At 43.5% G+C, this 27766-nt stretch overlaps 1 protein-coding gene and 1 long non-coding RNA gene across 7 annotated transcripts; one reads left to right on the top strand and one right to left on the bottom strand.

The window, feature by feature from the left end:
* The first annotated feature begins 1452 nt into the window (after positions 1–1452).
* Positions 1453–7269, top strand: LOC135412883 (uncharacterized). Its single transcript, XR_010430003.1, has 2 exons — positions 1453–2513; positions 2710–7269. It is a non-coding gene; the product is annotated as an uncharacterized LOC135412883 (long non-coding RNA).
* On the bottom strand, positions 5463–27104 carry KLHL8 (kelch like family member 8). Of its 6 annotated transcripts, none has more exons than XM_064651824.1 (11): positions 27043–27104; positions 24780–24870; positions 18969–19277; positions 15209–15757; positions 12621–12807; positions 11781–11924; positions 10783–10894; positions 9177–9345; positions 8448–8607; positions 7271–7472; positions 5463–6883 (listed from the first exon to the last, which is right to left on the bottom strand). In XM_064651824.1, exons 3-11 carry the CDS (start codon positions 19173–19175, stop codon positions 6760–6762), a joined length of 1854 nt encoding a protein of 617 aa, XP_064507894.1. In that variant the 5' UTR covers positions 19176–19277; positions 24780–24870; positions 27043–27104; the 3' UTR covers positions 5463–6759. The 6 variants fall into 6 exon arrangements, with proteins under 6 accessions (XP_064507894.1, XP_064507895.1, XP_064507897.1 ...); XM_064651825.1 differs by having other exon boundaries at positions 18969–19215; XM_064651828.1 differs by lacking the exon at positions 5463–6883 and adding an exon at positions 8016–8070 and having other exon boundaries at positions 7363–7472.
* Positions 27105–27766: the final 662 nt, after the last annotated feature.

Below are 27766 nucleotides of genomic sequence, written 5' to 3'. Positions count from 1 at the left end.
GCCTATGGAGGAGTTTTGGGGCTCTTTTCTCTCAGGGCTACAACTTCCTGGAACCAGACCTCAGTATGAGCTAACCTGGAGTGAAATCTGCACTGCCTTACCCAGCAAAGCAAACCTGCTAGACTCTCAAACCAAGCCTACCTCTTGCAGAAGAGAGTAGTGTTTCTGAGCACCTAAAGCCCAGGATTAACCTCTGCTTAAGTCTTGTTTTCTTCAGAGGAAAGCAGCTTGAGGTTTACTAGTTTCATGAATAGTAGTGTCAGAACAGTGCTGTCAACTGAATATCCCAGCCTGCTCATTCTGCTTCATGATATATTTTCAGGTGCCTCTTCACTGAGGCATTAGAGAGGTGTTGAGGATTGAGAGAAACAGAAGATTGGAGAGAAGGAAGTTAAAAGTAACTGGTGGTCAGGTTTCATTTTTCTGAAATAGTAAGAGCTTCTTTAACATGATTCTTCTAGGGATTGCAGTGCTGTAAAATCAGATGCACTTTTGAGGAATCACAGCCCCGCCAAAAAGTATAGCAATATTTACAGAATCACAAAATGGGCAAGGTTGGAAGGGACCACGGTGGGTCATCTGGTCCAACCTCTCTGCTCAAGCAGGGTCATCCTAGACCACATTGCACAGGATTGTGTCCAGATGGCTCTTGAATATCTCCAGTGAGGGAGACTCTACAATGTCTCTGGGCAATCTGTTCCAGTGCACGGTCACTCGTGCAATAAAGTTCTTCCTCACATTCAGGTGGAACTTCCTGTGCATCAGTTTCTGCTCATTGCCTCTTGTCCTATTGCTTGGCACCATCAAGAAGAGCCTCGCTCCATCCTCTGGACACCCTTCCTTCAGATACTAATAGACATTGATGAGGTCCCCTCTCAGTTGTCTCTTCTCGAGGCTGAACAGGCCCAGCTCCTCAGCTTTTTCTCCTAAGAGAGATGCTCCAGTCCCGTCATCATCATAGTTGCCCTCCACTGGACCCGCTCCAGGAGCTCTGTGTCTCTCTTGTCCTAAGGAGCCCAGAACTGGACACAGCACTCCAGATGTGGCCTCACCAGGGCTGAGTAGAGGAGCAAGATCACCTCCCTTGACCTGCTTGCAATGCTCTTCCTAATGCACCCCAGGACACCATAAAAATAAAAATAAAATAAAAATATAATAAAAAAAATAAAATAATAAAAATAAGTTCAAAAATAAAAATAAAATTAAAAATAAAATAAAAATAAAATAAAAAATTAAAATAAATTCAGAAATAAAATAAAAATTTAATAAAAAATAAAAATTAAAATGGCAATGGAAATTAAAAATTAAAAAATTAAAGTAGAAATTAAAAAAAAATTAAATAAAAATATAATAAAAATAAATGAAAATAAATCGAAAATAATATTTTAAATAATTTTATTTTCTTTTTTATTTGGGTGGGGTTTTTTAAATTTTCTCTTTTTTTTTAATTTCTTTTTATTTTTTATATATTCTGTTCACGTTTTCGGGAGGACCTGGGGACCTATCGGGATTGACAGAGACAGCAGCCAATGGAACGGTGAGGGAGGCGGTGCGAGTCGCGCTGTGACCAATAGGAGAGCGAAGCGCAGTTCACGGCATCCAATGGGGAGGCGGCGGGGGCTGCTGTGCTTCTCTGCCCCTTCTCTCCCTGCTCTGCGCTCTCCCCTCCCGCTCGGGGCACGGCGGGGCAGGGCCAGTTCTCGGTTCCCGTCTCCGCAGTGCTGGTGGCCGCCGCGCCCCGCGTCCACCTGAATCGCCGGACAACAACATGACGGCCGCCTACGTTCGGGAAACGTGGCGCTCCCTTTGCATGCACCGTACAACAAAATGGCGGCCTCCAGGGCTCACCCCTCTCTCCGTAAAGGCTGTCTAAGGCGGTCCAGCCCTTCCCACCCACCCCGTGGCCGAGTGGGTCAAGTCTCACCGGGGAACAATTCTGCTAGGAACACATGGGTTTGAATCCCAGCTGAAACAGCTTTAAAAAGAAACTGCACTGGAGTAAAAGAAAGTGCGTTAAAATGCCACAAAGTGGCAGCAACACCATCCTTGATGATAGAGCCAAGAAAGAATTACAACTAGAAGTTTCATCTCCTGGCTGAGCGAGCTTTATTTGCTGCCAGTTCCAGTTAAGAGAACATGCAAAGCTTAGGAAATAAGTACAGATGTGGTAAAAGTGGATAGCAAAAAATTTAAGTAGAGCATCTGGAATAGAGAACTTGGTTTTGCAAAACTGCACTGCAGTGATGCTGAATATAGTTTTAAAAGCAGTTGTGGCCTCAATGAAGATAGAAAGCCCCACTTAACTGTGGAGCAGTCTGGAGTTAAGGATTTTCCAGGCATTTGTTCTAATTAATCTTGAATGGGTTAATTGGCTGAATTTTTATCGCCTGTTGACAACTTGTTTGTAAAATGAATCTGTGTCATTCCACGCGGGAGCTGTGGTCCCGTCACACGGGATCAGCTGAGCATCCTGCAGCTGTCTCAACAGGCAGAGGGAACACACAGACAGCAAGGTGAACACAACTTCTGGTTCTCATGGTGGTTCAGGGCACTTGTGTCGGGCTGGAGCTGTGAAACTGCGCAGTCAGTGTTGCGTTCTGAGCGCTGGATTTTATCTCTAACAAACCTTTGTTTGCTCAGGCCTGACCCCGTTCCTCAGTGATTGCCATTTGTAGATATTTTGCCTGATGATGTGAATTTCTCATGCAGCTTGTTTCCAGCTACTAGAAGAGATGGAATCACTCCAGGAATCAAATGTTGTTGCAAGTGGAGGTAAGATACAGAACCGAGGTCCTGCAGCCAGGATGCACAAAGGCACTCCTGATTTTAGGTGAGTGCAGAAAAAAGTTCAGGGCAGAAAAACGATCTCATAAAATCTCCTGGTGCTTCAGTAGCCTTAGAGCTGCTGGACTGTCTCTAACACTGTTGCTTGCACTGGAATGCAGTGGGGTGGAGCACAGAGAAACAGGCTGTTCACCCGAGTGCTGGTTTCAGCACCTGCTGCCAGTCCTGCGGGCAGCAGTTGTGCTTTCATTTACCTTCCCATTGCTCTAAAAGAAAGGAGTGCCTTACCAGATCACAGGCAAGAGAAGTTCCTTGGTTTTGATGAACAAACTGCTTCTGACATGTCCAGTCTGCCCTCCGTTTGTAGTGTGTTAACCCTAAAAGGGTTAACAACACTGGCACTGCAATAACTGCCCCCTAATCCCACCGCATCTGAAGGAAGACTCCGGAGACAGGCAGGGATCCCTCCCTCGCCTGGCTGGGATCATTGTTGCTTCCTGCCTCCCGCTGCTTCTCCCGTGCAGCTTTCCGAGGCCGCTGCTTGATGCCTGTTGGTTGTGCTGATAAACACAGGGTGTGAGCAGAGCTCTCTGCCCGCGCGGGCTCGGTTACCCGCAGGGCTGCATCCCCCTCTGCAGGCAGGCGTTCCAGTGGAATCATTGTCTCAGCCGGTGTTTAAACAGGAGGGAAGTTTGCAGTCTTCCTGATGGGACTACGAGTGCATGTATGTATTTTGTTTACATTTTAAAGTATTCAAGTATCACATGTCGCCTTCTAAGATACTCACAGCCAAGTATTTTAGCAGGATGTCAAATCCAAAGAGTTTTGCTGCAAGCATGGCTCTATTAGGAATGATGATGCCATTGGGGAAGAGCAGTACTAAAAAGGATTTGAAGCTGTGAAAGTATAACCAAATGACCACAATTCCCTTTGAATGGAAATAATATGGTGTGAATTTACAATTCTTTTGAAAGGAGGTATTTTACAAAAATTGAAACAAACATTAATCCATGCAAGGTCCTTGCATCATTGTGGCATTATTGATCAGGAAAAAAAAACAAAAACAATAAGAAATTACTATTTCAGCGTAGCGATCAGAAATATAACTTAAAGGAAAATCTTTGCCTTTGTGCCAATCTTCCATTCATAGAACTGTTCAGATTAAACTCTCCATAAGACACAGCTGCCCTTGGCAGTGGTATGGTTTGGGAGGTTTCTGTCCAAGTCCCGAGGTGAGGAGCAGCACTGTGTGTGAGGGTGCCTGTGGGGCCGCAGGGCAGCGGAGATGGGGAGGTGGCGTGTCCCAGAAGGTGGGGTGGGTGGCAGCAGGGCGGCTTGTAAGCAGTGGCTGCACCCACGTGATTGGAGATACACGGCCAAGAGGGCTGGTCAAAAGTGGTCCGAAGTCTGACTGTGCTCCTCCCAAAAGCACATGACATCAGTAAAATCAGTGGGCCACAAACTCATGTGATTAACTGTGACCACACCTGATTCATCCAAAATGAGTTTTAAATTGCATTTAAAGGATGTACTAACAGGCATCTTTGGGTTTACAGTTTTCAAGGGAGAGATCAAGGCTTTTACATGCAGGAAAAGGTCATTAACATCAGCAGAGACAATTCCACACTTGGGATCAGATGTGTATCATCCTTAGATGCAATGATTTCCTGGCCCTGAATGTTCACAAACTTCAGTATTGCAAATGCAGGGGCTGCTCTGTCCCTCAGCATGGACCAGGGAGGGTATTCCTTTGTCATCATTATCCCATTGCCAGTACTGGAAGAAGCAAAATGAGTTTGCCAGTGTTAAATCACAACAGCTTTATGTGCAGGTAGGTAGTTACAGTTTGTCACCAAAGTAATCCTGCATTTTTATTTTTTTTTTAATAATTTTACATCATTGTTACATTTCCAGCAGTAGTGTCTCTAAAAACAGCTCCACACAAAATATTTGTAGCTCTGGTGCCATCTAAGATTAAAAATGTGGACACCACTGTACAGCAACAGGGTTGTTCCTTGTAAACCTGCTTTGCAGTTTTCATGCCAGTCCTTAAGGATTCACCTCCAAAGGCCTGAGCACGGGTGTTGGGGCAGAGCTGCACATTGAAATACGACTGAGATGTCTGTCTTGGGATCCTGTTCAGACCTACTTACAGCCACAGGGTGACAGCAGAGCTCCTCCCACACGGTACAGAATCCCAGTGCCTTTGCTGTCACCTGATTTCCCTCTGGACACTTCTCCCTTTGGTGCCTGGTAGGTGACTACAGTCAGTGTGCTCCAGATGTGCATTACTCACATGTTGCCCTCAAGGGTGCTCCCACTGTCCCACCAAGAGGAGAAATGTAGCACTGCCAGGCTACTTTGTTTCACAGTCAGTGTCACTTCGTAGAAAACTTGGGGGGTTTTTGTTAGCCAGACACCCATAGAAAAACCCATCTGGTCCCAGAGAGAGAACCTGCTTCCCTTCTTTCCACCCCTCCTAATCAAGTTAAGAGCCACAAGAGTAACCACAGCCTTGCAAGGCAGGTAGCAGGGTGGTACAACTCGCAGCTGTAACACAGGGTTTTCTCTGCTGTCAAAAGCCTTCTGTTGAGAATTATACACTGCAGAAACCAAAAAATGCTCCATGTTGTAATGTTTCCCAGCAATAGCATGCTCCAGTCATACTACAAACGAGGTCCTTTGAAGTACAAATGTTTATTGCAATGTTTCATTATTTACAGTACCATTCACTGTGTCCCTGGGTGCTACCAAAGTGCAAGCCATTTTGGACAGGACAGCTAAACCATGGTAATTCAGCAGCAAAGCATGACTGCACCTTACGCTCATGCTGTCCTGCCTCTTCCTCAGGCCTGAATGCAGAGAAGTTTGCTGCTCTCCCAGGTCACTTGGAACAACCTGGTAATGTGAAACTTTGGTCACAAAGGATTGTCAGTTGCTGGTTTTTCAAGGTGATGCAGGAACAAGAATCAGCAATCTTTCCAGCTGGACTTTACTCGGAATTCAGAGTTTCTGATTGCCTAACGAGATGTGTTTGTATGCAGGACTGTCAAATTCCTATTTCAATTTTTTATGTAAGTACTGGTTTATTCCCAATTGTTTTTTTTCTGATTCTCTTTGGTTTATGTAAGCTTTTCATCATCTACCTGTTTTGAGGCTATCTACCTACTTTCTTAAAAGAGCCAGTACCTCGAGAATTACCAGTTGCTACTGGATACTGATACTGGTTGTGTCATCTCCTAGAGTTGCATTTAAAGGTCTTTACTGCAAATTTTATTATGCACTTCCACTTCATATAAAAATGGTATTGCAGTGGCTAAACTCAGGGCAAGAATCTTTTCTGTTTTCTAACACGTGTATTAGCTCAAGAAAGTAGTTTGAAAGACAGTTCAGACTGAGTTCCACTGCTGCCAGCAGTCCCTTGGGAGGCAGGCAGTGAACTTCTCTGCCTCAGTTATTTTATTTTGCACCAGGGATGTCATTACCTTCTAAAATTTGAGATGCCTTGTGTTACAAAGCTCTTGTACAATTAGGAAATGTTTAAGACTTCATTCCAGAAAATAAGTTATATTAAATGGCACTCAAGTCCTCCAGGAAACATGTAGCAGGGCTGTTGGGTGAAGTTCAGCAGTAACAATTTCTGCCTTCTCCCCATGCCTGCTTTACAGTTCCTGTAATAATGAGTCCCTGCAACAGCTGCCTCAAATGATTCTGAAATTACAGCTCCTCAAAAAGGGGATGATTGCAGCTCTTGTGACTCCCGTGAGTCACACTTTTATTCCATGTTATCACAGGCTTTTCTGTATCACTATTGATAAAAAGTCACCAAAAGCTTTACAGCTGCAGAAGGTACCATTTTCACAAAGAAAATGTACTAGATTGATTTCTTAACCTACCATACAAAACACAGTGTTTAAAAGCTCTGCAGTGCTTCCCTATTATCATTCCTTTGGAATTTGGAGGAGGCGGCAGAGCTCACATGCAGTCAACAACGTTGCTGGATCCTTGGCCCACATCCCGGATCTGGCTGCTGAGACAGGAGCACACGGCCACGCCTGCCCCTGCCCGGCAGTGTGACACCGAGCCCACGAGCTCCCACCTACGGAACGTGGCAGAGGGAAAAAAGAAAAGTCAGTTCCTGTCCTTTCTGAGCAATCTGAAAGTATTTATTTTCTGTGTCCGAAATTCTTTTACACAGCCTAGCTGTTTGCCCTGCACAAAAATGCACCCCAGTGGCTTATTATTTCTCTGTAGATTGTTACTGAATGAACAAGGGATGCAGAGGAGGCAGAGGAGGGAGGAGGTGCTTAAATATTTACAAGAAAAACCTAGTGGCATAGGCAGCAGTCCTATATTGACAGTCATGGATATTACTCAATTATTACCAGGAAACAACAGCTAGACTCCTGCTGCACGCTGTCATGTTGTGTTTTCATATAGGCAGACTTCATTGTCTTACTAAGCCAAATAAAACATTTAAAATTACCTATTCACTACGGGATCAAATGCTTCCACTGTATTCAGGTACACGTTGCCATTATGACCTCCAACTGCAAAAATCTTTCCCATCAGTGTCGCGATGCCAACACCACCCCTTGGAGTTGTGAGCTCTGCCACATATTCCCATTTGTTACTGCGTGGGTCAAACCGCTCCACCGAGCTCAGCGGGGAGTTGTCGTCAAAGCCACCTGCAAAGAACCATCACGTTTATCCGTTTTTAGCCACTTTTGCTGCAGGTGATGCCCAGGACTGGCATTATCAGGCTACTCTCAGTGTTCGGGGGTACTGTCCAGCTCCCTCTTTACTAGAACTTTCCAAGCCCCTAAAAATTAATCTAGCAGCTCTCCCTCCTGTCACTGTACAAGCATCGCCCAGGGCGACAGTTTTCTTCTATTCAAGTTGCAAGAGGTCTAGTTCTATTATTTTTCTCCTTGAATTCATCATACTTACAATGAAACAGCTTCCCATTTGGAACAGGAAAAACCCCAAAGACCAGTAAAAAGATGGTCCCAATCTTAGTTTAGTTTATGCAAAACACACTCTTGCAGAGTTCTCAAGTTACAGCACTGACAAATACTTCAGTAGGAAACAAAAATTCCTCATGTAACACTTCGGTGATGCTTTCCCCTTGCTGGGGCAGCTCTCAGAGAAGCATTCTGCTTGAAACCTTTGTAAGCATTTATGATAATACACAAGGCAGAGCTCTGCAACTACCACTATGGCACACCTACCTGGCATCTTCCTCCCTCAGGAAAGCAGGTAAAAGGTAGCGCACAGGACAACAGGCTGTGGAATAAGCGCGAAAAAGCTACTGTTGTCTACACTCAGAACACAACTAAAAAGCTTTGAAAGTGTGTGAACTTAAAAATCATTTCCTAAAAGGAAACCCAAGATTAGTGAGTCTAAGAGAGTTTTCTAATATAGACATATTGTGTTGAACAGTATAACCCTCCTGAAATGCGGGTTAGCAACTGCTTTTTTATTTCCTTGCTAACATACCTTTGTTTAAGTGTGTCATGGTTGTACTTGCTATCTTCTCCTGCCCAAGAACATCAAGTACAGGTCAGGTCTATCTGTTCCCCAGTTCCTCTAGCAACAACAGCTTCTTCCACAGGCCAGTACTTGGCAGCACCAGCACTACAAAATGCCACATCCCTACTCACCGACAACATACAAGCAGCCATGGAGCTCGCTGACACCATTCCCAGCTCTTCGCTGACCCATCTCTTTCACTTCTATCCACTTATCCAAATGGGGATCATACTTCTCCACACTGGAAAGAGATGCTACACCGTCATTGCCCCCCACAGCATAAACGTGGTTCTGGAAAACAGTTGTGTAGGGAAAGATTATTAGTAATGTAGTTGTCTTTACTCAGCTTTCCATAAGCAATGTTAAAATTATAGGAAAACCTGGTATATCCACACAGTCCTAATTATTTACTTTATTTAAGAATTCCAGTAACAGACTTAATTATCTAACATAAATGCCATCTTCCAATTAAAGAAGAAAAAAGTTATGTAATGTTGCAGCTATTTTGCAGAGCATATATGGCAACAGAGGGTTTAAAGTGCAGATGCATTTGGTACCATAGTGACCATGCCAAACCAGACTTCTGAGTGAGACAGGAAGCACTAGCCACGTGCTAGTTAGAAGGGTTCTAATACTTGCTCCCAGTACCTCAAATACTGTTGAAACAGTTCAGTTTGATACGAGTATTATCCTAAATATCCTCACCTTTTGCACAGTTCCATAGGATTTTGATGACCAGAGGTGCTCAGACCCACCAGCTGCATTTTGTTTAAGATCTCGTGTTCTGCCTTGTAGAAGCAGATTTGAAAAGCAGATCGGTTCCTCGGTTGGCCCTGACTTGGGGGTAAACAGTCACTTACCACCAGGGCCACGGAGCCGACTCCTCCCCGGGGAGTGTTCATGGGGGCGACTGTGCTCCACCGATCGGAGTCGATGTCGTACCGTTCCACGTCGCTGAAGCAGGTGTTGTCATCCAAACCTCCTATTGCGTAAATGGGGCCGCCAAGGGAGGCCAGGGCGATTCCTCTCCTAGGAAAACAACAGGATCAACACCTCAGCGCAAATCCTCGAGGAAAGGGAATGACACATCAAGTGCAATGTTACATGACTGGCACCTCTTTCGAACTATGGGGAAAAAAGCAGCGAAAATTTAAAAAGTGAAGTTTATAGTAAATAATGTAGCTGGCCCTCTGCACACCTGTGCCAGAGGGGCATGGAATACTGTTTTGACCGAATGTCACCTAAGGCCCAAGTCCTCTACTCACATGCTCAGATATCTGAGATGGTCTTAGATATTTGCTTTGTCTGTCTGGGTACTGAATTTCATGCCTCCGATTTTGTTTGTTGAATCCGATGAAGAACCAAAACCTGCTGGTTTTAACTTTGTTGGTATAGCTGGCTTTTACAATTTGGGAATGATTGAAGGGGAATATTGGTACATACTAAAAGGCAAACCTGTGCTAGATATTAGATGATTGAACTCTAGCAAGATGTAATCACAATTTCTTCCATTCTGATTTTTAAATTAAGTGTTAAAATGGTTCTCAGGTTTGTTTCTACTGAATCTATCAACATGACAGTACAATCGGTAGTACAAAATTAAAAAGCATTGTCTACTTTCTGCTTTAACTACCAAGAGAGATGATTTACCATGTCCTTGGGAACATTCTTGTCTCATTATACAGAGGGCAGGTTCACAGATGGGCGGGTGGGCAGAAGCAAGGGAGGCACAATCTTTGTACAGAACAAACATTGTGGCAATATCCTGGGCTTATCTTAAATTGCCTCAACAGATAACAGGCACCATTAATGATGGCAGTTGTTTTCTATTTTGATTAAAGCTACAAAGCACTTAGCCGTGCTCAGTATGCTCCTACTTGTACAGGATGCTTTTAAAAACAACAAACAAAATGGAATGTAGAATTAAGTACGATGGTTTAAATAGCAGCAGAAACAAAAAAATTACAGATCCGTGAGTCCAGTAACTCCTTAAAAGAATCTTAAATGTCAAAAGGCAAGAAAAATCCTCAAGTGGACATTCAGTGTTTTAGTCCTTCCGGCCTTTTGAGGCAAAAACATAGGTGGCTACTTGTTTGCTGGGCAGTATTCCACTTTTCATGTTATGCTGGCAGTTATCTTGTTCATTCTTAAAAAGAGCAAAAAATCCACAGAACCAGTTCATCAGTTTCAAGTTGTTTATTGGGCATAGCAGAAAGGCCCTTGATACCAGAATATAAGCATAGCTGCAGTAGAACAGGTTTCTGCTCCAGAAGCCAACTCCCCCCAAAAAAGAAGATAAGGATAATACCTTTATAGCACAAAGCTCCAAAATAGGGAGAAAAATTCCTAGAAACAGCATTTTGAAAACCCGAATAAAGGCAGGGCAGACATGATATTTTCCAGCAGCAGCAAGAAATGATATATCACATACTAGGACTTAAATTTTGCATCATGGTACACATATACCTCTTTGTGTTCATTGATGCCTTCATCATCCACTTGTTTGTGAGAGGATCAAATACTTCCATGCTTCCTAAGTGTTCATTTCCATCATGTCCACCTACTGCGTAGACTTTACCTGAACACATACACATCTTTTGATATACAGAGTGCTTGGCAACATTTCAGTTTTTATTTATATAATATCCCTGTCTATGTGGAAACAAAGAGCTCAAATAACGGTTAAAGCTTCTAAATGTTTTCAATATCAGAATTTAAGTAAGTATGGACTTTATATATTTATATGCTGTACTCAGCCAGGAATCTGTTCTAATGAGGACTGGCTGACTGCTGTGTAAGGCCATTTTTTATACGTGGATTTATAAAAAGTAAAACCCCTGTTAAGGCAATGGGGTATATACAGTTCATAGACTCATAGAATCATTTGGGTTGGAAGGAACCTTTCAAGGTCATTTAGTCCAGCCCCTCTGCAACGAGCAGGGGCATTTTCAACCAAATCAGGTTGTTCAGAGCCTCACCCAGTCTGACCTTGAATGCCTCCAGAGATGGGCATTTACCACCTCTCTGGGCAACCTGTTCCAATGTTTCCCCACCCCCACTGTAAAAAAATTTCTTCACATCTACTCTGAATCTACCCTCTTTTAGTACCATTACCCCCGTCCTATTGCAACAGCCCCTACTAAAAAGTCTGTCCTCATCTTTCTTGTAAACTCCCTTTAAGCACTGAAAGGGCACAATAAGGTCTCCATGGAGCCTTCTCTTCTCAAGTCTGAACAGCCCCAACTCTATCAGTTCATAATAATGTCTTTTCAGTAAGTATGGCCTTAGATTGGTTCAGAACCAAACACTCCTTCAGGAAAGAAGCTTTACTAAAGTGAAGAATATTCAATAATTAAACAAGTAAAGTAGTTTACTACTTGTACAAGTAGTAAAAAGTATTAACTCCAGCAAAAGGAACAAAACAAGTGCCTTTTGAATGGGGTTGCTTGAATAGGGTTACTGACCTCCCACAGAGATCACACCCACGTGCCTCCTCCTGCTGTTCATTTCGGGGCCGAAGAACCAGTTGTTCTTACTGATAGAGTAACACTCAATGCTGCGAAAGGGGTCGCCTGATCCACCTCTGCCCCCGACACAGAACAGCACACCTGAAGAAGACAAAACACATTTCCAGAGAACTAGCAGGAGGATGGGGAAAAAAAACTGTATAGCAGAGCAAACTGAAAATTACATCATTTGGGAGAAGTTGTATTTCACTTCAAGGGCACAGCCCTGCATAACTGCATACTGGATTTTGGCCTTTGCTTGGCATGCTGCTATGGCAATTGGCTATCTATGCTCTTGCAAACACAGTGTATATTTTAAATACGCTTTTTTTGTGATTTTGCTTAAGGAGATCAATACATTGTTTGTTAAATATAACAACGTAAAAACGAGGATTTGCAGTCTAATATTCATCACTCACTTTTGGTGCAGGTTAGTCAAAGACTTTAAAAGTTAGCTCAGCCTTACACCAAAAGATAACTGTCCACTGTTTTTGGTATAGCTTTGAACAGATTGCCTGGTCATAACATACTTAACAGCTCTAGCTTTAATACAGATAGAGCCAATCAAGATAAATACATGCTTTAAAGAAAGAAAATGACTGCTAAAGTTCTGCTAGGAAAATGCAGCACATTATCTAAGTACCAGAACGGCACATAATGTCTTTCCCAATTTTGCATTAACTCATTAACAATCCTGGATACCAAACCATGCCTGCTTGATACCAATATACCTCCACAGATGTGCTGCCTTTCCTCCACACCACTCCCTACCGGATAACCAGACACACATTTAATTACCAGCAGTCTGCTTCCTTGGTGTTGTGCGAATGGAGTACTCAAAGTCAGGCACTGCCCTGCTGCTCAGGTGAAGGTGGTAGTTTCTTGCTTCATCCAGCAAATCCCTACATTTTAGATTCTGCTTGACAATCTCTTCCTTTGCCACAACGCCCATAAGGAAACAAATGGGCAAGAGAGGCAGCCGTACCTGACAGGAATGAACACAGTTGGAGAAACTGGCTGAACTGGCTGAGTCTCACCAGTCACAGTGACGCACATGTAACAGATGGCAGCTCCTGGGCCAGCTGGCAGCCCCACGCTCCTCACTGAAGAGAGCGGCTTGCATGGTTTTTTCCCAGATAACAGCGATATGAACAGTTCTTTTGAGTGACAAATGTTTGCTACAACCATTTGCACTTAAGCAACAGCGGAGAACTGTCCCTTGGCCCAGGCTGTGTGGGAGAAGTGCAGCTGCCTGTGCTGCAGCTGAACGTGCCAGGTGTGATGCAGGCAGCACCTGTGACTTCACCAGGGTAGCCTGTGTCAGGTTAGTCTGTGGAGGGTATGAATTTTTGGGTCACTGCTATGCTAATGTAAGGAGGGCTTATGCTGGAATGGTTCATTTTCTTTGGCTGGCAAGTCAAAAAGACTTGCATGAACTGTCAGCATGACCTATGAAGTACGTATTGCTAGCGCAGTAACACCTTTCTTTGACACAGACTTGACAGAATTTGAGATTTTAAAAAAAACGTTGAGAGCCAATTGTTTCCTTCTCTAAAGCCTTTCTGTCATTTATTTCAGCAAACCTTTCATTTTTCCTTGTGAGAGAAACAGTAAAGAAGCATATGATGTATAATCAGGGGCACAAGTAGGATCGGTGTTAGTGGGGGGAACTGAGGTAAACCTCCACCTGATTTCTTAAGGTTTGGAGTCAATGCTGCCAAGCAGCTCTCAGTTAGCTCAGTGGTGAAGTCCAGTATCTCCAGGGCTTCTCAGAGCAGCAGGATGGTGCTGTTATATCACTGACAAGTGTCCCTGCCTCCAAATAAGCATGTGTCTCTACCAGTTTTTCCTTACCTACTTGCTTTCAGTCCCACTTCTTCCTTTACTTTGGCCCGGCTTATTTTAGGCTGCTTTAAAGCACCACCGTAGCCCTGCTGACAGGCTCCTGAGGTTAGTGATGTGGTAAGAACTCCAGGCTGACACACTCAGAACCTGATTATGACAGCAAAACCCATAAGGCTGATTATGATGTGGATAAAAACTGTTGATAAGCCCAGTCATGTTTTCAGCTAGCAATAATGTCCAAGTCAACTGATGGCTCCATATACTCTGGTAAATAACCCATATGTATAGGAAGGGGTTTACTTTTTTATTGCTTCAATACAGATTCTGGTTTCAATACGGGTATATATATATATATTGATACTCTGGTATCAATAGAATGAAGTTGTTAATCTCATGTGATAGCAGAACTGGGCAATAATACTCTTTTTTATATATATATTACCTGTAAAGTTAATTATAATGCACTAAAGAAGGGCTTTTTGTACCAAAAACCTCATGCTAGCCTAGATGAAACTGAAGGTTTTTGGAAGACAGTTAATAAACCATCTTTTACTAGGAAATGTGAAAAATGACACATGAAGACACTGACAGCAGCATCTCAGTGGACGTTTCCTCACTCATGTAACATCAATATTAGCAACTGAGCCAAATGCAAAGTATTCAAAGTGACAACTGAAAACACACAGCTGATCCTACTAAGACACATGGGGCATTCTGCAGTGCATAGCATGCACCCCAATCCTCCCCAGCACAGGTTCCCCATACCTGTCTCAAATATTGTATTTTAAACTCCATAACCAGCATATGTGGAACTTGAATAACTGGAGTACCTAATGCTTTGACAGGAGGAGGTCTGATGGGTGTCCAAATAAGTTCAGCTGAATGACCTTTTGATACCTGTGTTTCTTTCAGAAGCAGTGAACTCGCATCAACTCTGGACAATTGAACTGCCAACTCCTTTTGACTCCTACACATAACCAGTGCTAGTCTAGCGAGCATTTAAAAGGTCTATCATGTTTCCTGGCCTACTTGGAGGACTGACATATCTTAGCCTTTTTTTAATTAAACACATGAAATATTTTAGAAGCATGACTTGATGTGACATGTCTCTGTTACAGTTTTACTTTCCTAACCATGTAAAAAAACTCAGTAGTTTTGACTCCTTTCTTAAGTACAAATACGTGCCAGCAAAGGCAGTAGTTTCAGGCTGTAGGACTGTCAAATCAAGAGAAGCAATGGCTTGCTCTGTTTCAAGTAAATCTAAGAAGTTTCTGCTCTAGCACAGATGTAGCTTTTTGCTGACTCCCTCCCAGCCATGAGCACAAAGCGAGTACTCTTCTCTGTACAGAAACAGAATACCACTTTTTCCTGATATTCCAGAGATCTAACCTGCTTCCATGGTCAGCTCACAACTGTGAACACCAGATGAGGCACCAACAGCTGAGAACATTTTTCGTCTTGAGATCTACCCAAGTGCAAACAGTTGATTATACAACTAAACCACTGACGAGACAGGCACGTGGTGCCTCGGTCAGCCCTACCTGTGCAAGTATTTCATCCAGCCACATGGCGTGATGCTGTGGATTGGCCAGCAGCCACTTGATAGCAGCATTGTAAACCTGCTTTTCATTTTCAATATTTAGGTCACTGGAGGACAGGAGTTTATGGAGGTGCTGCGGTGACACACTCACGAAGTCCTCGCACTCCATGACCTCCGCGAAATGCTCGCAAGCGAACTGATCGGCCATGTCCATCAAGTCAATGCGGTTGTGGCTCTCGGCAAACGCCCTGACTGCCAGGCAGTTGGAGGGGTGGAAGTGCAGCTTCATGTATTCACAGCAGGCCTTTGCCACCAGTTCCACCTGCAGAATGCAGGCAGCATACAAGAGGGGCTGGACGTTGTCCACCGTCAGCGTGAGCCGCGAGGAGTACGCGAACTTCACCAGGTCTTCTATCGCGTCGCCGTCGAAGTCCCTGATCTCGATCAACTTCTGCTTGGCCTCAGCCATTTCTGAAAGAAACATGGCTCTGAAGTAAGGGATGACACAAGCTAGAACCAGCTTGTGGCAGGAGATAAGCTTTGAACCGACCTGAAAAAAAAAAAAAAGAACAAAAAAACCCTCCATTTTACTGTAATGTCAGTTTTGGCTGTGAAAAAGATGAACGGTTAAGCTGAAATAAGAATTCTGGACTCGATGTGCATTGAGCTCCTGTATTTTGTTGAAACAAATTAACTTCACTTGCCCTGTACTTCTGGCACTACATCCATTTATCCCAGGCAGATCTAAGTTGTAACTTGGCCACCAGAATAGCGCAAAGCCATAAAACAAGGAAGCAGCAGCACTGATGCACTAAACTTGCCCTTCTTTAAAAGCCACATGAAGCATCCTTAGGAACATTCCAGATGCATCTTGGAGACAGAAGGAGACTGCTAGGCACTTGTTTTATGTGTATTCAGAGACTTTAAGGGGGGGAAATTGTAAAGTGACATTTTTAGACTACTTAATTTGAACTTCTGGACTTTTACTACTATCAAGAAATTGATAATGGTCTTTATAGTAGCGAATTCATGTAAAACCACAGTAATAACAGTTATTACAGGGATTATTAAGTTACCAATCACTTCAAGATTTTTAGAATCTGTTAGCCACAAAAAACAGTGTATCCCCATAGAGACAAGGTATTTTTCAAAACTCTGATCAGAAAGCACAAAATAGGCTTTTCAGGTACTAAATTCTAGAATTTAATTACATTTAAAAAGAATGTAAATACTGAAGGTAAACGAACAATCCACTATTTGTGTTAACAGGAGTGCCTTCTTACAGCCTTTGTCATTCTGCAGTCTGCACTACCATAAAGGTATGGCTCAGTTAGGCAACCATTTTCCCTGATGGACTAAAATTGCGTGTTCATTTTCAGATGAAGGTGTTACAGTGACCTGTCTTGCAATTTAAAAAAAAAAAAAAAGATACTAAATTAAAAATGGTAATTTGGACCTTTTTCTAGCTCTGATTCAATACACAATTGCTCTAACCTTTTAAAAAGTGGGTATGATCAACACAAGTGTAAACTACCTGGTAAGCGGTGAGTTGAGTACAGAAAGCAAAGACACGTGAAAGAGTACACAGATTAAAAATGAGGCAAAGATGGATGGCTCAGTGTGATCAAACTAGATCACCCCAGAAGGAACAGTTCAGACCTACCAAATGAACAAAAAGCAAACCAACAGGAGGAGAAAAGCAGATGCTATCATCTGACACTCTCCGCCTTCTACCAGCCCTCTAACACTGTTCATATGACAGCAGCAGTACAGTGAAATTCCAGGATTTAGCTCGTAGGAGCAGAGGAAGTCTCCCTGTGTGCTCCCACTGCTTATCACTGTTACAGCATCACTCCAACAGGACTGATGCAAAAAGATCCCACCAGCTGGTCTGCTCTATCAGGGAAAGCTCCCAAGCTATTCTCACCTTCACATATTTTTATTCTGCCCATCCTCCCACTCTCTAATTAAACCTTTCTTTTTAATTAAATGGCTTTATTATGTTACCCAAATCTGCTTAATATTCAAATATCTAGCATATTCTTGGTATTTTGAAATCCGAGTTCCCCTTCAGTTATTAACTATCGTATTTAAGAGCCAGCAATTGGTCTGACAACAGCATTGCCAGAATTGCTATCACAGGTCACACACAAAAGCAGAAAGTTCAGTAGAAATGTAATTATTCTTAAAACGTGACAAATGCCTGAGCGCTACAAAAAGAAAAATCAAGCCCTCCAGAAAATTCCAATTCAAGATAACAGTTACCAGCTACATGAAAATCACTGATTTAGGAAGCTGTACAGTAAGATGTACATGGGTTGCTTTAGCCTTCACTGGAAGATGAGTCATGTAATATTCTTAAATTACCAAAGTAGCTCCACATAGATAATACAAATGAGCATTAAAACAAGCCTAACTTGGGGGAAGTTAAACTGCAGCCACAGTAAAGTGTATTTTCCAAGCCAAGTTTCCCTAGCAGGAGTATACATTTAACTATGTTTATAAAGTAAGACTTTCTGCCTTTTTTTCACAAGGGTAGGTAGAAAGGAAGGCAGGTGAGTATGAGGTCAACAAGAAAAGAGATGAGGAGGGTTGTTAAGAGTTCTGACGTGGACCTTCTTCCCCAAAATGCCTTTAAAATGACTGATGTAAATAGACCTGATGATGAGTGCTCAGCCCAATTGTTTCACGGCTCTCAAGCTACCCTGAGCAGCTTCAGCATTGTCATTCAGTGTCCTGTGGGAACTGTTATGAGCCACTGGACCTACTGCACTGAGTGCCTGCTCAGTGCCTGGTGACAGGCAATTTAGTACCTGCTGTGAAGCAGAACAGGAAAATGTTCTTGCTTATTACTCCTGTTGTCCACTGGGACAGAAGGGAGAAAAACCTCTTCCTCTCAGAGATTTCCATTGTCTCCCAAGCATTTCAGAAAGATGAGATGCCTCCTGCAGACCAGGTTTACCAAGGACACACATCTGTCCAGGATTTTCCCAGTTCATATTTAACAGTCAAAGTGGCAGGCAAACAATTGCTCCTAAAGGCATCCATTATCATTTGTTCTTGGTTTAGGAACTATGCTCCATCTCTTTTCCTTAAATCTTGCACTAGTAAGATGTCTAGCTAAGCAATACCCAATATTTGTAGGTGCTGGCACCCACTGTTATGGATGCTAGATACAAATTTCTTGGGATCAGGATATAAGGAACATACAGCTGAGTTACAAATAATGCATTAAAGCAATGCTATGCAAGAATCATATAACTTGCTTCTTCCTCCTCCTCCTCCTTTATTCTTTGATCAGCTGTAGAACATAATTGTCTGGGTTTTTTTCTTTTTTTCTTTCTTTCTTTGAGAATGCTGGAAGTCAGATTTGTTCCAGAAATCCTGTTTGCTGGGAAGGATGTAGCAAAACAATACACAATGCAGAAATAAGAGACAGAATTGGAGATGAAAGTGAGTTGAGAACAAAGAGGCTACAAGGAGCTGAAACTGCACAGTAACATACTGATCAACTGTGGGACCTTGCTTAGAAGGCAAGTTGGATGAGGTCAAAGTCATGCACTTCACCTTAAATGTTTCAATTTCAGCTGTAAACCTCCTAAATAAGAAAAAAACCATCAGCATATCTAGAGATGCCTCATATCCAACAAGTATTCTGTGGCTTCCACATCCCCACCCAAATTCACAGCCACCTCCAGCACATTTATTTGTAGCTTTATCTTCAGAGTGTTAAATGCAATGGATGCGTGACAAGTTATCACCTTCAGTGTAACGTCGCAGAGCTCTCCAGCTTCAAAGAAGTGAAGAAGAGAGCTGTGAAAATCCTTCCAAGCCTCATTTGCCTCAAATACAAAGACATCATCTTCACCATCACTGTTGGAAGGTCTAGTTTGCTGCTGTTGCTGCCGCCTTTTTCCCTTTATCAGATGTTGTTTTGCCTGCTCAGGGACCATGGATTCTGAAGCCATTGGCTGTTTTTTCTCTCACTGCGTGAATCTTCAAAAACTCCTGCCAAGACAAAATCCAGCCCATCAGAAGTTAAGTCCTAAAATGCAGTTCTGTCCACCTTCCTGTTTAAAAAAAAAAAAAAAAAGAAAATGAAACATTAGGTAATGCTAGTACATTAACACTTTGATTACATGTTATAAATACTACTTATGATCTTACTTGGGGAAGGTGAGAGGATGAGAGGAGAAGGGCAAAAAAACCCAACTCAGAGTCAAGAATCCTATGAAGGTACCTTTAGGAAAAGCCATTGTTTGTGAACTTGTTGCCCACACTTCTTGAAAAAGACATGAAAAAGGCAAAATGTATCATAGAATCACAGTTTCTGTTGGAAGGAACCTTAAAAATCATCCAGCTCCAACCCTTTGCCATGGGCAGGGACACCTCCTACTAGACCAGGTTGCTCAAAGACCCATCTAACTTGGCCTTGAACACTTCCAGGGATGGGGCATCCACAGCTTCTCTGGGCAACATGTTCCAGTGCCTCACCACCCTCACAGTAAAGAATTTCATCCTAATATCTAATCTAAATCTCTCCTCTTTTTTTAAAAAAAATCCCCCTTTGTCCTATGACTATCTGCCCACGTAAAATGTCACTCTCTCTTTTTTATAACCCCCCTTTAAATACTGAAGGTACTCGAGAGTATATGGAGTAGCATGTTCTTCTCTCACACTGGCTAGATCTGGTTTTCACTTTTTTAAATTAATTTATGATGCATTCATTCTTAATTCTACACTGAGAGCAGATGATTGCTGTAGTTCAGTGATTTCCGCTCATGGACTCTGGCGTTCCAGGAAGTGGACTGACCAAAGGAACAAAAAATCCTTCTACAATAAAAATTTAACTCACGTGCTTGGGAGCAGAACTGATTTTCCTCTGGGCTATTTTGAAAGTGTCCATGTCTCTTACAGAATTTACAGCTCTTCATGCCTCAGTACCAGAGAAAAAGCAGGAAGTGACCTGAGGCGACCATACTCATTTCTGCTGTGGGTCACAGGGTTGTTGTCAGCTCTGTGTCCTGTGTGATGGACAGGGCTGGTGGCTGCACTGGGCCAGGCAGGTTAAAGCAAGATCAAACATCCCTAGAGTATTTGCCTGTGGTGCTTTAAGCAAGGTAAGTATTACCTTTAAAAGGTATCTAAGAGAAAGACCTTAATTCTTCTAAAACCCCAAACTCGCTCAAAGATATTATGGACCATGGGATATTTATACAGTTTATAGCAATAAATACTTTTTTTCTGCTGAAAACTTAGCTTCCATTATGCCAGATTTGGCAAATTACTATACTAAGCTGTTTTTCTAGTTTGTTAGGCTATTTTGGTTCTCAAATTTATCTTCCACTACTGGTATTCACCACCTTTGCTTTGTTTAACATGCCCTTCAAGGAAGTCACTACTAGCATTGGGAATATGAAGCTTCAAGCACAACCTCCTGAAGTTATAAAAATTAATATGGACAAACAAGAGGAAAAAAACAGAGAAGTTGAAATGCTGTACAAGGGTGTTGAAGAGCATATTGTGTCATTCCTACATCTCTAGCCTACACTTCCAGGGAACTCATGCTTATTTTGGTCTTTGACTGCCACTCTCACTTCAACAACCTAACAATTTTTACAGTGAGTAGAAGCGCTGCTTTCGACTGCCACTGACTCCTAAATGATAGTTCACAGCTCCCAAGTCATGAGGTTTTTCCATCTGACACATATGCTACATTTATCCTCATGCTTTAACTGCAATCCCACATATACCTTCCCCAATTATTCTGTGTCTCATTATAAAAAAAGGCTGATGGCTACATTTTACCTGCTCTGGCTATGCCACTGTGAATACCAAAATCGAACCTGTGAGTCTTCAGATAAATCAGTGCTGTTGGGGTCAATTTTTTTATGCTATAAATGAACTAAGCAGTAACACATAAGCCAAACACAACTGATTTTAATCAAAGCTCTTCATCCAAATCTGATGCCTATAGCAAACAAAGCTCTTGGAGATGCTCTGCCCCGTAAGAAAAGAAGTTGAGTGCATATTTGGATTTATATATTTGATACATGCTAAGTACACACTTGATACTGTAGGAGAAGAAACTGGAAATCACACCAGAGGAAACCAATGCCATTACTGAGGCACACAGCCATAGATCACATGGATGAGGGAGCCCCCAGTATTGCTATATCAAATATGTGGATGGGAACATGAGAGCAAGTCACTTACTGCTCCTCAGGTAAAAAGAAGTCTCTGCAACAGAAGTCTCTCTGCAACATTTCCTTAGGGAAATATTCAGATAGCAGTAGTCTGACACACTTCAGTTTTCTTTTGATGAGACTTTGTGACAGATAATAATATTTAAGATAAGATTTTAATTCTTCCCCCAAGTCACCAATTTAGGAGCATCTTGTTTCTGTGACACATCTCAGTCATGCAAATCTTTTTAGATATGTATCCCCAAATCCTCCACTGGTCTTAATTACAGCATCTCACAGTTTGAGTCTTCAAACAAATCATCATCTGCTATGGAAAGTACCAGCTGCAGCCAATACAGAAAATACTGGCTTGGGCTCATCTGAATGTTTAGCTGCAGGCATTTTCTGTTCTCAGATTTTAAATGAAAAAGAAATGAATTTTAGTAGCACTTGAATCAAGATACTAAACTCTGGAAATCAGGAGGTCACTCTGAAGTCAAGGAGGTCAGTGTATTTCAGTTCCACAAACAAGGAGAGAAGGGCCACTTACAGATCTGCTCCCCAAATCATCAGTAATACAACCATAACATCCAGCTACTTGAGGTTAGTTTAGAACTGGGTGAATGCCACACATACACAGTCTTTCCTCTCTAGAACAAACTACTGCCATGTGTTTCAGAACTTCAATAACCTGCTCTCTTTTTCATGTTGGCAATTAAGTCTTCCAGCCTTAGTACAGTTTAGTATTTTGACAACATTAAGAGTGTAAGTGACCATCACAGGAAGTGACTGTCTAAGGAAACTAAAGGAAGTGCCTCATTCATAAAATCATCTGTTATTCCTTGTAAACAACTGCTTGACACTTGCCATGAAGTAGCAACTGTCTGAATAAAAAAAACCAAACCACACATTTACAGCTCACCATTGTTTGCTGAGAGCAAGTCAGCAATTTTATTGTTCAAGTTAAATATTTAGATGATGTCTACTGTTCTCTAGAGTGCAGCTGTTCCAGACCCCAAAGTTCGTGTTCTGGTTGTTAGGGGTTCTGTTCATGTTCTGGTCTCCAGGCAAGGGACTGAGGATCCCCTATTCCCTGTTCCTCAAACTTACAAAAGCAAGCAGGGATGGGGGGTCAGAGCACAAACACATTATCTTCTAACTGCTGCAATTCAGATAACAGTAACATCCTAAAGTGAAGTGATTTTGATTCAGACATTCTAGTTCAATCTGAAACTGAATCAAGTGTAAAATTACTCATGTCACATAAAGTACTTATGTTCAAGAGAGGTATAATACCTCAGTTTTGAAGTAAAAAGAAATTGTAGACATTGGACAGTGGCAGGACATGAATAGCATTGCTCTGTTTTCCCCTATCATGAAATTAAAACCCCAGGAATCCTGCCCAACAAGCCAACCTAGATGTTGGAGTACATGGCCCGCTTCCCCTGCCGGGTACCTTGGGAGACAGTGTCCCAGAAAGACAGGTTTGTCCTTATTCTTTCTCTGACACATGGAAGGAAGACACTTCTGTGATACAACACAAACAAAAAACCAAGACTCCCAGTATAACCAAAACTAGGCAGCATTCAGATGAGAGGAATTATGATATCTGTAAATCCAATGCTCTTTATAATCAGTGGTACTGAAGTTGGAAAAAAAGGGGGCAGAAGTCAAGGAGAAATCAAGACAGATGAAATTTCACCAACTACCCTGTACGTAATTTTACTTACCCACCCACAAGACGAACTAAAATCGCACCATGATCAGCGCAGAGCAGGGCAATCGGCCTCACTCAGAAAACAAAAAGGCCTTTTGATTGAATAAGATAAGAAATTTGCCTTTTGCAAATGCAAAGTTTGTAGCTCCATGAGCAGGGAGGCTTTGGAAGTGACTCAAGTATAAACAGAGACTGTATGCATATAAATATACACAAGTTCCTACGTGTGGCCGTGCAAAACTACCTTGTCTGATACAGAGCCTGTGAGTGTGTGTGGGTAATGAACCGCTGGTGCTGCTGACCACGAGGTTAGATAAGCACAGGCAGGGACAAGATCTTCTCCAGTTTGATCCGGCCAACAGAACAAGTCAAGCTGTTGTCTTGTTCTAAGAAAACAGGAACATTTGGAAAGTGGGCAGCTGGCAGAGCTAAGGAAGAGACAGAGGGAGAGAAGTGGGAAGGGCAAGAGGCAGCTGCAGTGCAAACTGCAGACAAGCAGCAGCTCTGGCAGGGACTGCATAAGCAGCTGTTCACTGTTCAGTCTGGTTACAGATGCATCATCAAGAAGGAACATTGGGGGAAAAAAGGATAGACAAAATACTGTAGAAAATTCTCAGTGCTCTCCCCTTCTCCATTCACCAATTCCGTCAAAGATGACGTATAAACTTTATAAAAAACTGTTCAGATACCCATGCCAATTAGGTCAAATCAGACAAGACTTGATGGTTTTCCCAAACATGGGAAAGTTCAAGTCACATACTGTATCACAAACCTAAGCCCACTGTACTTTTCAGCAGAAAGTTATTCAACAGAAAGAAAAAAAAAAGTCAGAAACTGCACATCTAACTGGTTTAGCTTGTTTAAAACCACTGGGCTTCCTTTTGTAGAAATTCATAAAATAGATTCTTAGACAACACTGATATACAATTTCTAAACCCTTTCAGCATTTCAAAGGTTCTTTGTAGCACCACCTGACATTATTGTTTTGTGTTGTTACACAGGTAGTTCAGCAAACACTGAAATGGGCACAGCTGGCACCATCTTTCATCTGCTTCTATAACCAAAACCCCACCAGTGCTCTTTCTTGGAAGTCCCCACAAGGACTGCTCTTTCTTGGAAAAATTCAACAGAAGAGATGCTTTGTAGAGCATGAAAAGCACAGTCAGATAAAATCTTATTTTGGAAATAATTCTGCCTAGCAGTCCCTTAAGGCTGTTTTGAGACAGCATCTTCCCTGCTCCCTTCGATTGAATGCTCCAGGAAGTTCTACTGAGGTTTAATCCCAGTTTCCATCAAACATCAAAAAGGTCATGTGTCTTCTGGGATTTATGGAATGACAGGCTGACAATTTTGTTCAATTTTCCATTATGAAAAACAACCAACCAACCTAATATGCCATGATTTATTTATGCTTGATTTATTTTTGCTTCAGAACAACCAGCAAAATCCCTCAGAAGCCACAAAACAGCAAAGGATTCTGCTTTGCAGATACAGGTATAACTAAGAAGTGGTTTATTTATGCAATGCAACCTTGGGAATACCCAAAAAGTAGAACACAAAAGAAAAAAACATTGCAAATCAGTGCAATGGGAGCACAGTGAAGTGTTGATAGATATATTAAAAAATTAACTAGCATATTTCATTCATAAGAACACAAAACAGACCCTTACCAAGGGGAGGCACTATTGTCTTCTCTGATGGACCTGATTAAAAATAGCAATAGTCTAATGGTCTCCAGGGCAGTGTTTAGTTCAGCCATTCCTGGGAAGTATTAACAGAGAGCAACATTATTTCTAAGCCCTTTGCCAGCTGCCCTTTATCCTGGGCATGTAAATTAAGGCATGGTAAGCAGCAGAGCATTCCAGAGGTGCAGCCAAACTGTTTCCCATACACCCACCACCCCCTTCTTCCCAGAACTCTCTGCCTTAGTTGCCAACCATCATCATATTCTCTCACCTAGAGCTGAAATTCACTGAGGCTGCAGCCTCATATTATACACTCACAAGTCAAACAGCTCAAACCACAAAGCAATATCATGTTCCTTTTGTTCCAGAGCTGTAAGGCTCTTCAAAATCTGTTTGAAATCAAGAGGGGGCAGTGGTAATACAAGACAAAAGGCTTCACAACTCAAAACGCTACAACTACTGATGCAGGAAATTATTATTATGAAATCTGATCCTTGAAACCTGCTGGGGAAGAACCAAGGCACTGGCTAATGTGGTACTGTGCTGCCCTGCACCAAATTACTGGCAGTCATTACACAATGACTGTGTGTCTTTGTGTGGCCACACTGATTAAATTTGCTTTTACAAACAAATGGCCAACTAGAAAACTGGATGCCAGGCTAGTGACATGCTGCTAACAATTTACAAAACAAACGAGGTCACGAGTATAGCGCACAGAAACCCCAGGCACAATCTTGCCATGTCACAACACAGACACACGTCTTCCACAGCACAAGAGTTCACACAGAGATTATAAGGGAATCAGCATAAACTGAGTCAAAAACCTCAAACCCAGCTGCTTACAGAAGGTGTCTGAGCCTTTTGCAGCGTCACCTACATTACAAGCAACCAAAGCCACACGTGACAGGCCTGTTGTGGTTTTAGTTTAACATTTGATGAGTTATTTTACCTGCTGTGGTACTTTTCATAGTCACACCTGTGATTTGTTTCTTGACTGCACTTCCAGAAGCCTTTGCAACAGGCACAGAAAGCCAGGTATCTCCGAGGTTTTTAACTCTTTCAACTGCAGGATATGTAGGAATGACTTAGGCAAAGAAGGTAACACAGATCACAGAATATTCCGAGTTGGAAAGGACCTACAAGGATCATCGAGTCCGACTTTTAAGTGAATGGCCCCTAAGGGGGTCAAACCCACACCCTTAGCATTATTAGCACTGTGCCCTAACCAACTGAGACATCCAGATCATATGAACTAGGAGGCCCTACTAAGTTTGTGAACTACTTCCTTTTGGATAGTACCTACTCTTATGGATAAGAATGTGATTAACTGATACCTCCCAGCATCCGTCAAGCAAATGGCTTGAGTGGAAAAGGGAAGGTGGAACCTATCAAAGCAGGAAGGAAAACGAGGCAGGCAAATCAAGAGTTAGAGGAGATGAGACATCTGAAATTCTCATTTATTTGAGAAGCAAGGAGAGGCTGGGAACTCCTGAGGCTCTCCCCAGTACCAACAGGCAATTTCTTGCTGGTTTTAACACAAGAAATATTTGGCTTGGAGTAAGCTAAGCGACTCGTTATCCCTTACAAGATGTCAACAGAGAGCCGGCCAGGGCACCAGATCCTCGGGCTGTGGTCTCTAAATGGAGCGTCTCGAAACGCGTGGAATCCTGGCTCAGTTAATTTTTTTTAATTAATTTTTGTCTCCTTCTCGAACCGTGTGGCAGTGACGGCTCTCTCTGAGGGCTCCACGGCAGCACAAACAAGCCCCCCGACGCCGAGCAGAGCCCACCGCGGGCAGCGGGGCCGCCCCTGCGCTGCCTGGGGCACAGCCCAGTCCTGGTAGCGATTCCAGGTTAATCGGAATGGCTCGGCTTCGCTCCCCGGCGCCGGGAGCGGCCCTCCCGGGAGCGGCCCCGGTCCGGTCCGTCCCGCCCCGGCGGCGGTGCCAGAGGGGTGAGACCCCACGGGTGCTGCGGTGCTGCGAGGACGGGGAACAACCGCGGCACCTCCCGCGCCGAGGCGGCGCCCGGGACACCTGAGGGGAACCCGAGGGCAGGGGGCGCGTTACATAAGGGCAGGGGAGCCGCCATGGCGGCGGGCGCGGTACGAGGGCAAGGGGCGGCGGGGAGCCCGGGAGGGGGCTGCAGCCCTCCCACTGCGGGGGAAGAACGGGAGGTGGGAGGTAGGAGGTAGGAGCCGGGACCCCCCGGGGCCGCCCCGCTGCCCGCCCGGTGCCCGCCCCGCTCACCTGCGCTGCTGCCGCTGCCGCCGCCGCGGCGGGTCTGGCGGAGCGCCCGCCCGCCCGCCCGCCGCCAGGGGGCGCGCCCCGCGCATGCGCCGCGAGGGGGGGGGGGGGGCCGAGAGCTTCCCGCCTTCCCGGCCCGCCCAGAGCCCCGAGAGGGGAACGGAGAGTCCTCTGTCTTCGCTGGGCGTTGAGTGCGGAAAACAAGACTTTCCAGGCCCGTCGGGAAACAGAACGCAAAACTGGCACATGAATAAAGACACCCGAGTGCTGCTGGAGCACGTGCCCCACGGGCATCCGGCCCGGGACAGTTTCCACAGCGAAAATGATCCTGTTGGCTTGGGGTTCTTTCACAACCATGTTTCCCTTCTCTGGTTCAATGCTTATCTCCTTTCCTTTTGGCGCGTAAAAAAGCTACCCTTCAATAGGAAGCAGAAAGAGGCAGAGCAATTCCCTCACCCTGTCCCCCCAGCTAGTGTAATCTCCTCGGGAATAATCTTCCCCCTTCTTGAGGGGGAGCCATAAGAGGAGCGGCTGAGGGCACTTGGTCTGTTCAGCCTGGAGGAGGCTGAGGGGAGATCTCACTGCAGTTACAACTTCCTTGCGAGGGGAAGAGGAGGGGCAGGCATTGATCTCTGCTCTGGGGGGAACAGTGACAGGACCCAAGGGAATGGCCTGAAGTTGTGTCAGGGGAGGTTTAGGTTGAATATCAGAAAAAGGTTCTTCACCC

The sequence above is a fragment of the Pseudopipra pipra genome, chromosome 4 (assembly GCF_036250125.1).
Source record: "Pseudopipra pipra isolate bDixPip1 chromosome 4, bDixPip1.hap1, whole genome shotgun sequence".
In the NCBI taxonomy this organism is placed as follows: Eukaryota; Metazoa; Chordata; class Aves; order Passeriformes; family Pipridae; genus Pseudopipra; species Pseudopipra pipra.
This window is presented reverse-complemented; position numbering and strand designations above follow the sequence as displayed.

Coding starts and splice junctions, on each gene's coding strand:
- KLHL8 (XM_064651824.1), bottom strand. CDS start 19,175: ATGGCTTCAGAATCCATGGTCCCTGAGCAGGCAAAACAACATCTGATA. Junction 12,808..15,208: donor TGGATGAAATACTTGCACAG/GTAGGGCTGACC, acceptor CATTCCTGTCAG/GTACGGCTGCCTCTCTTGCC. Junction 7,473..8,447: donor TGGCTGCTTGTATGTTGTCG/GTGAGTAGGGAT, acceptor GGTTCTTTGCAG/GTGGCTTTGACGACAACTCC.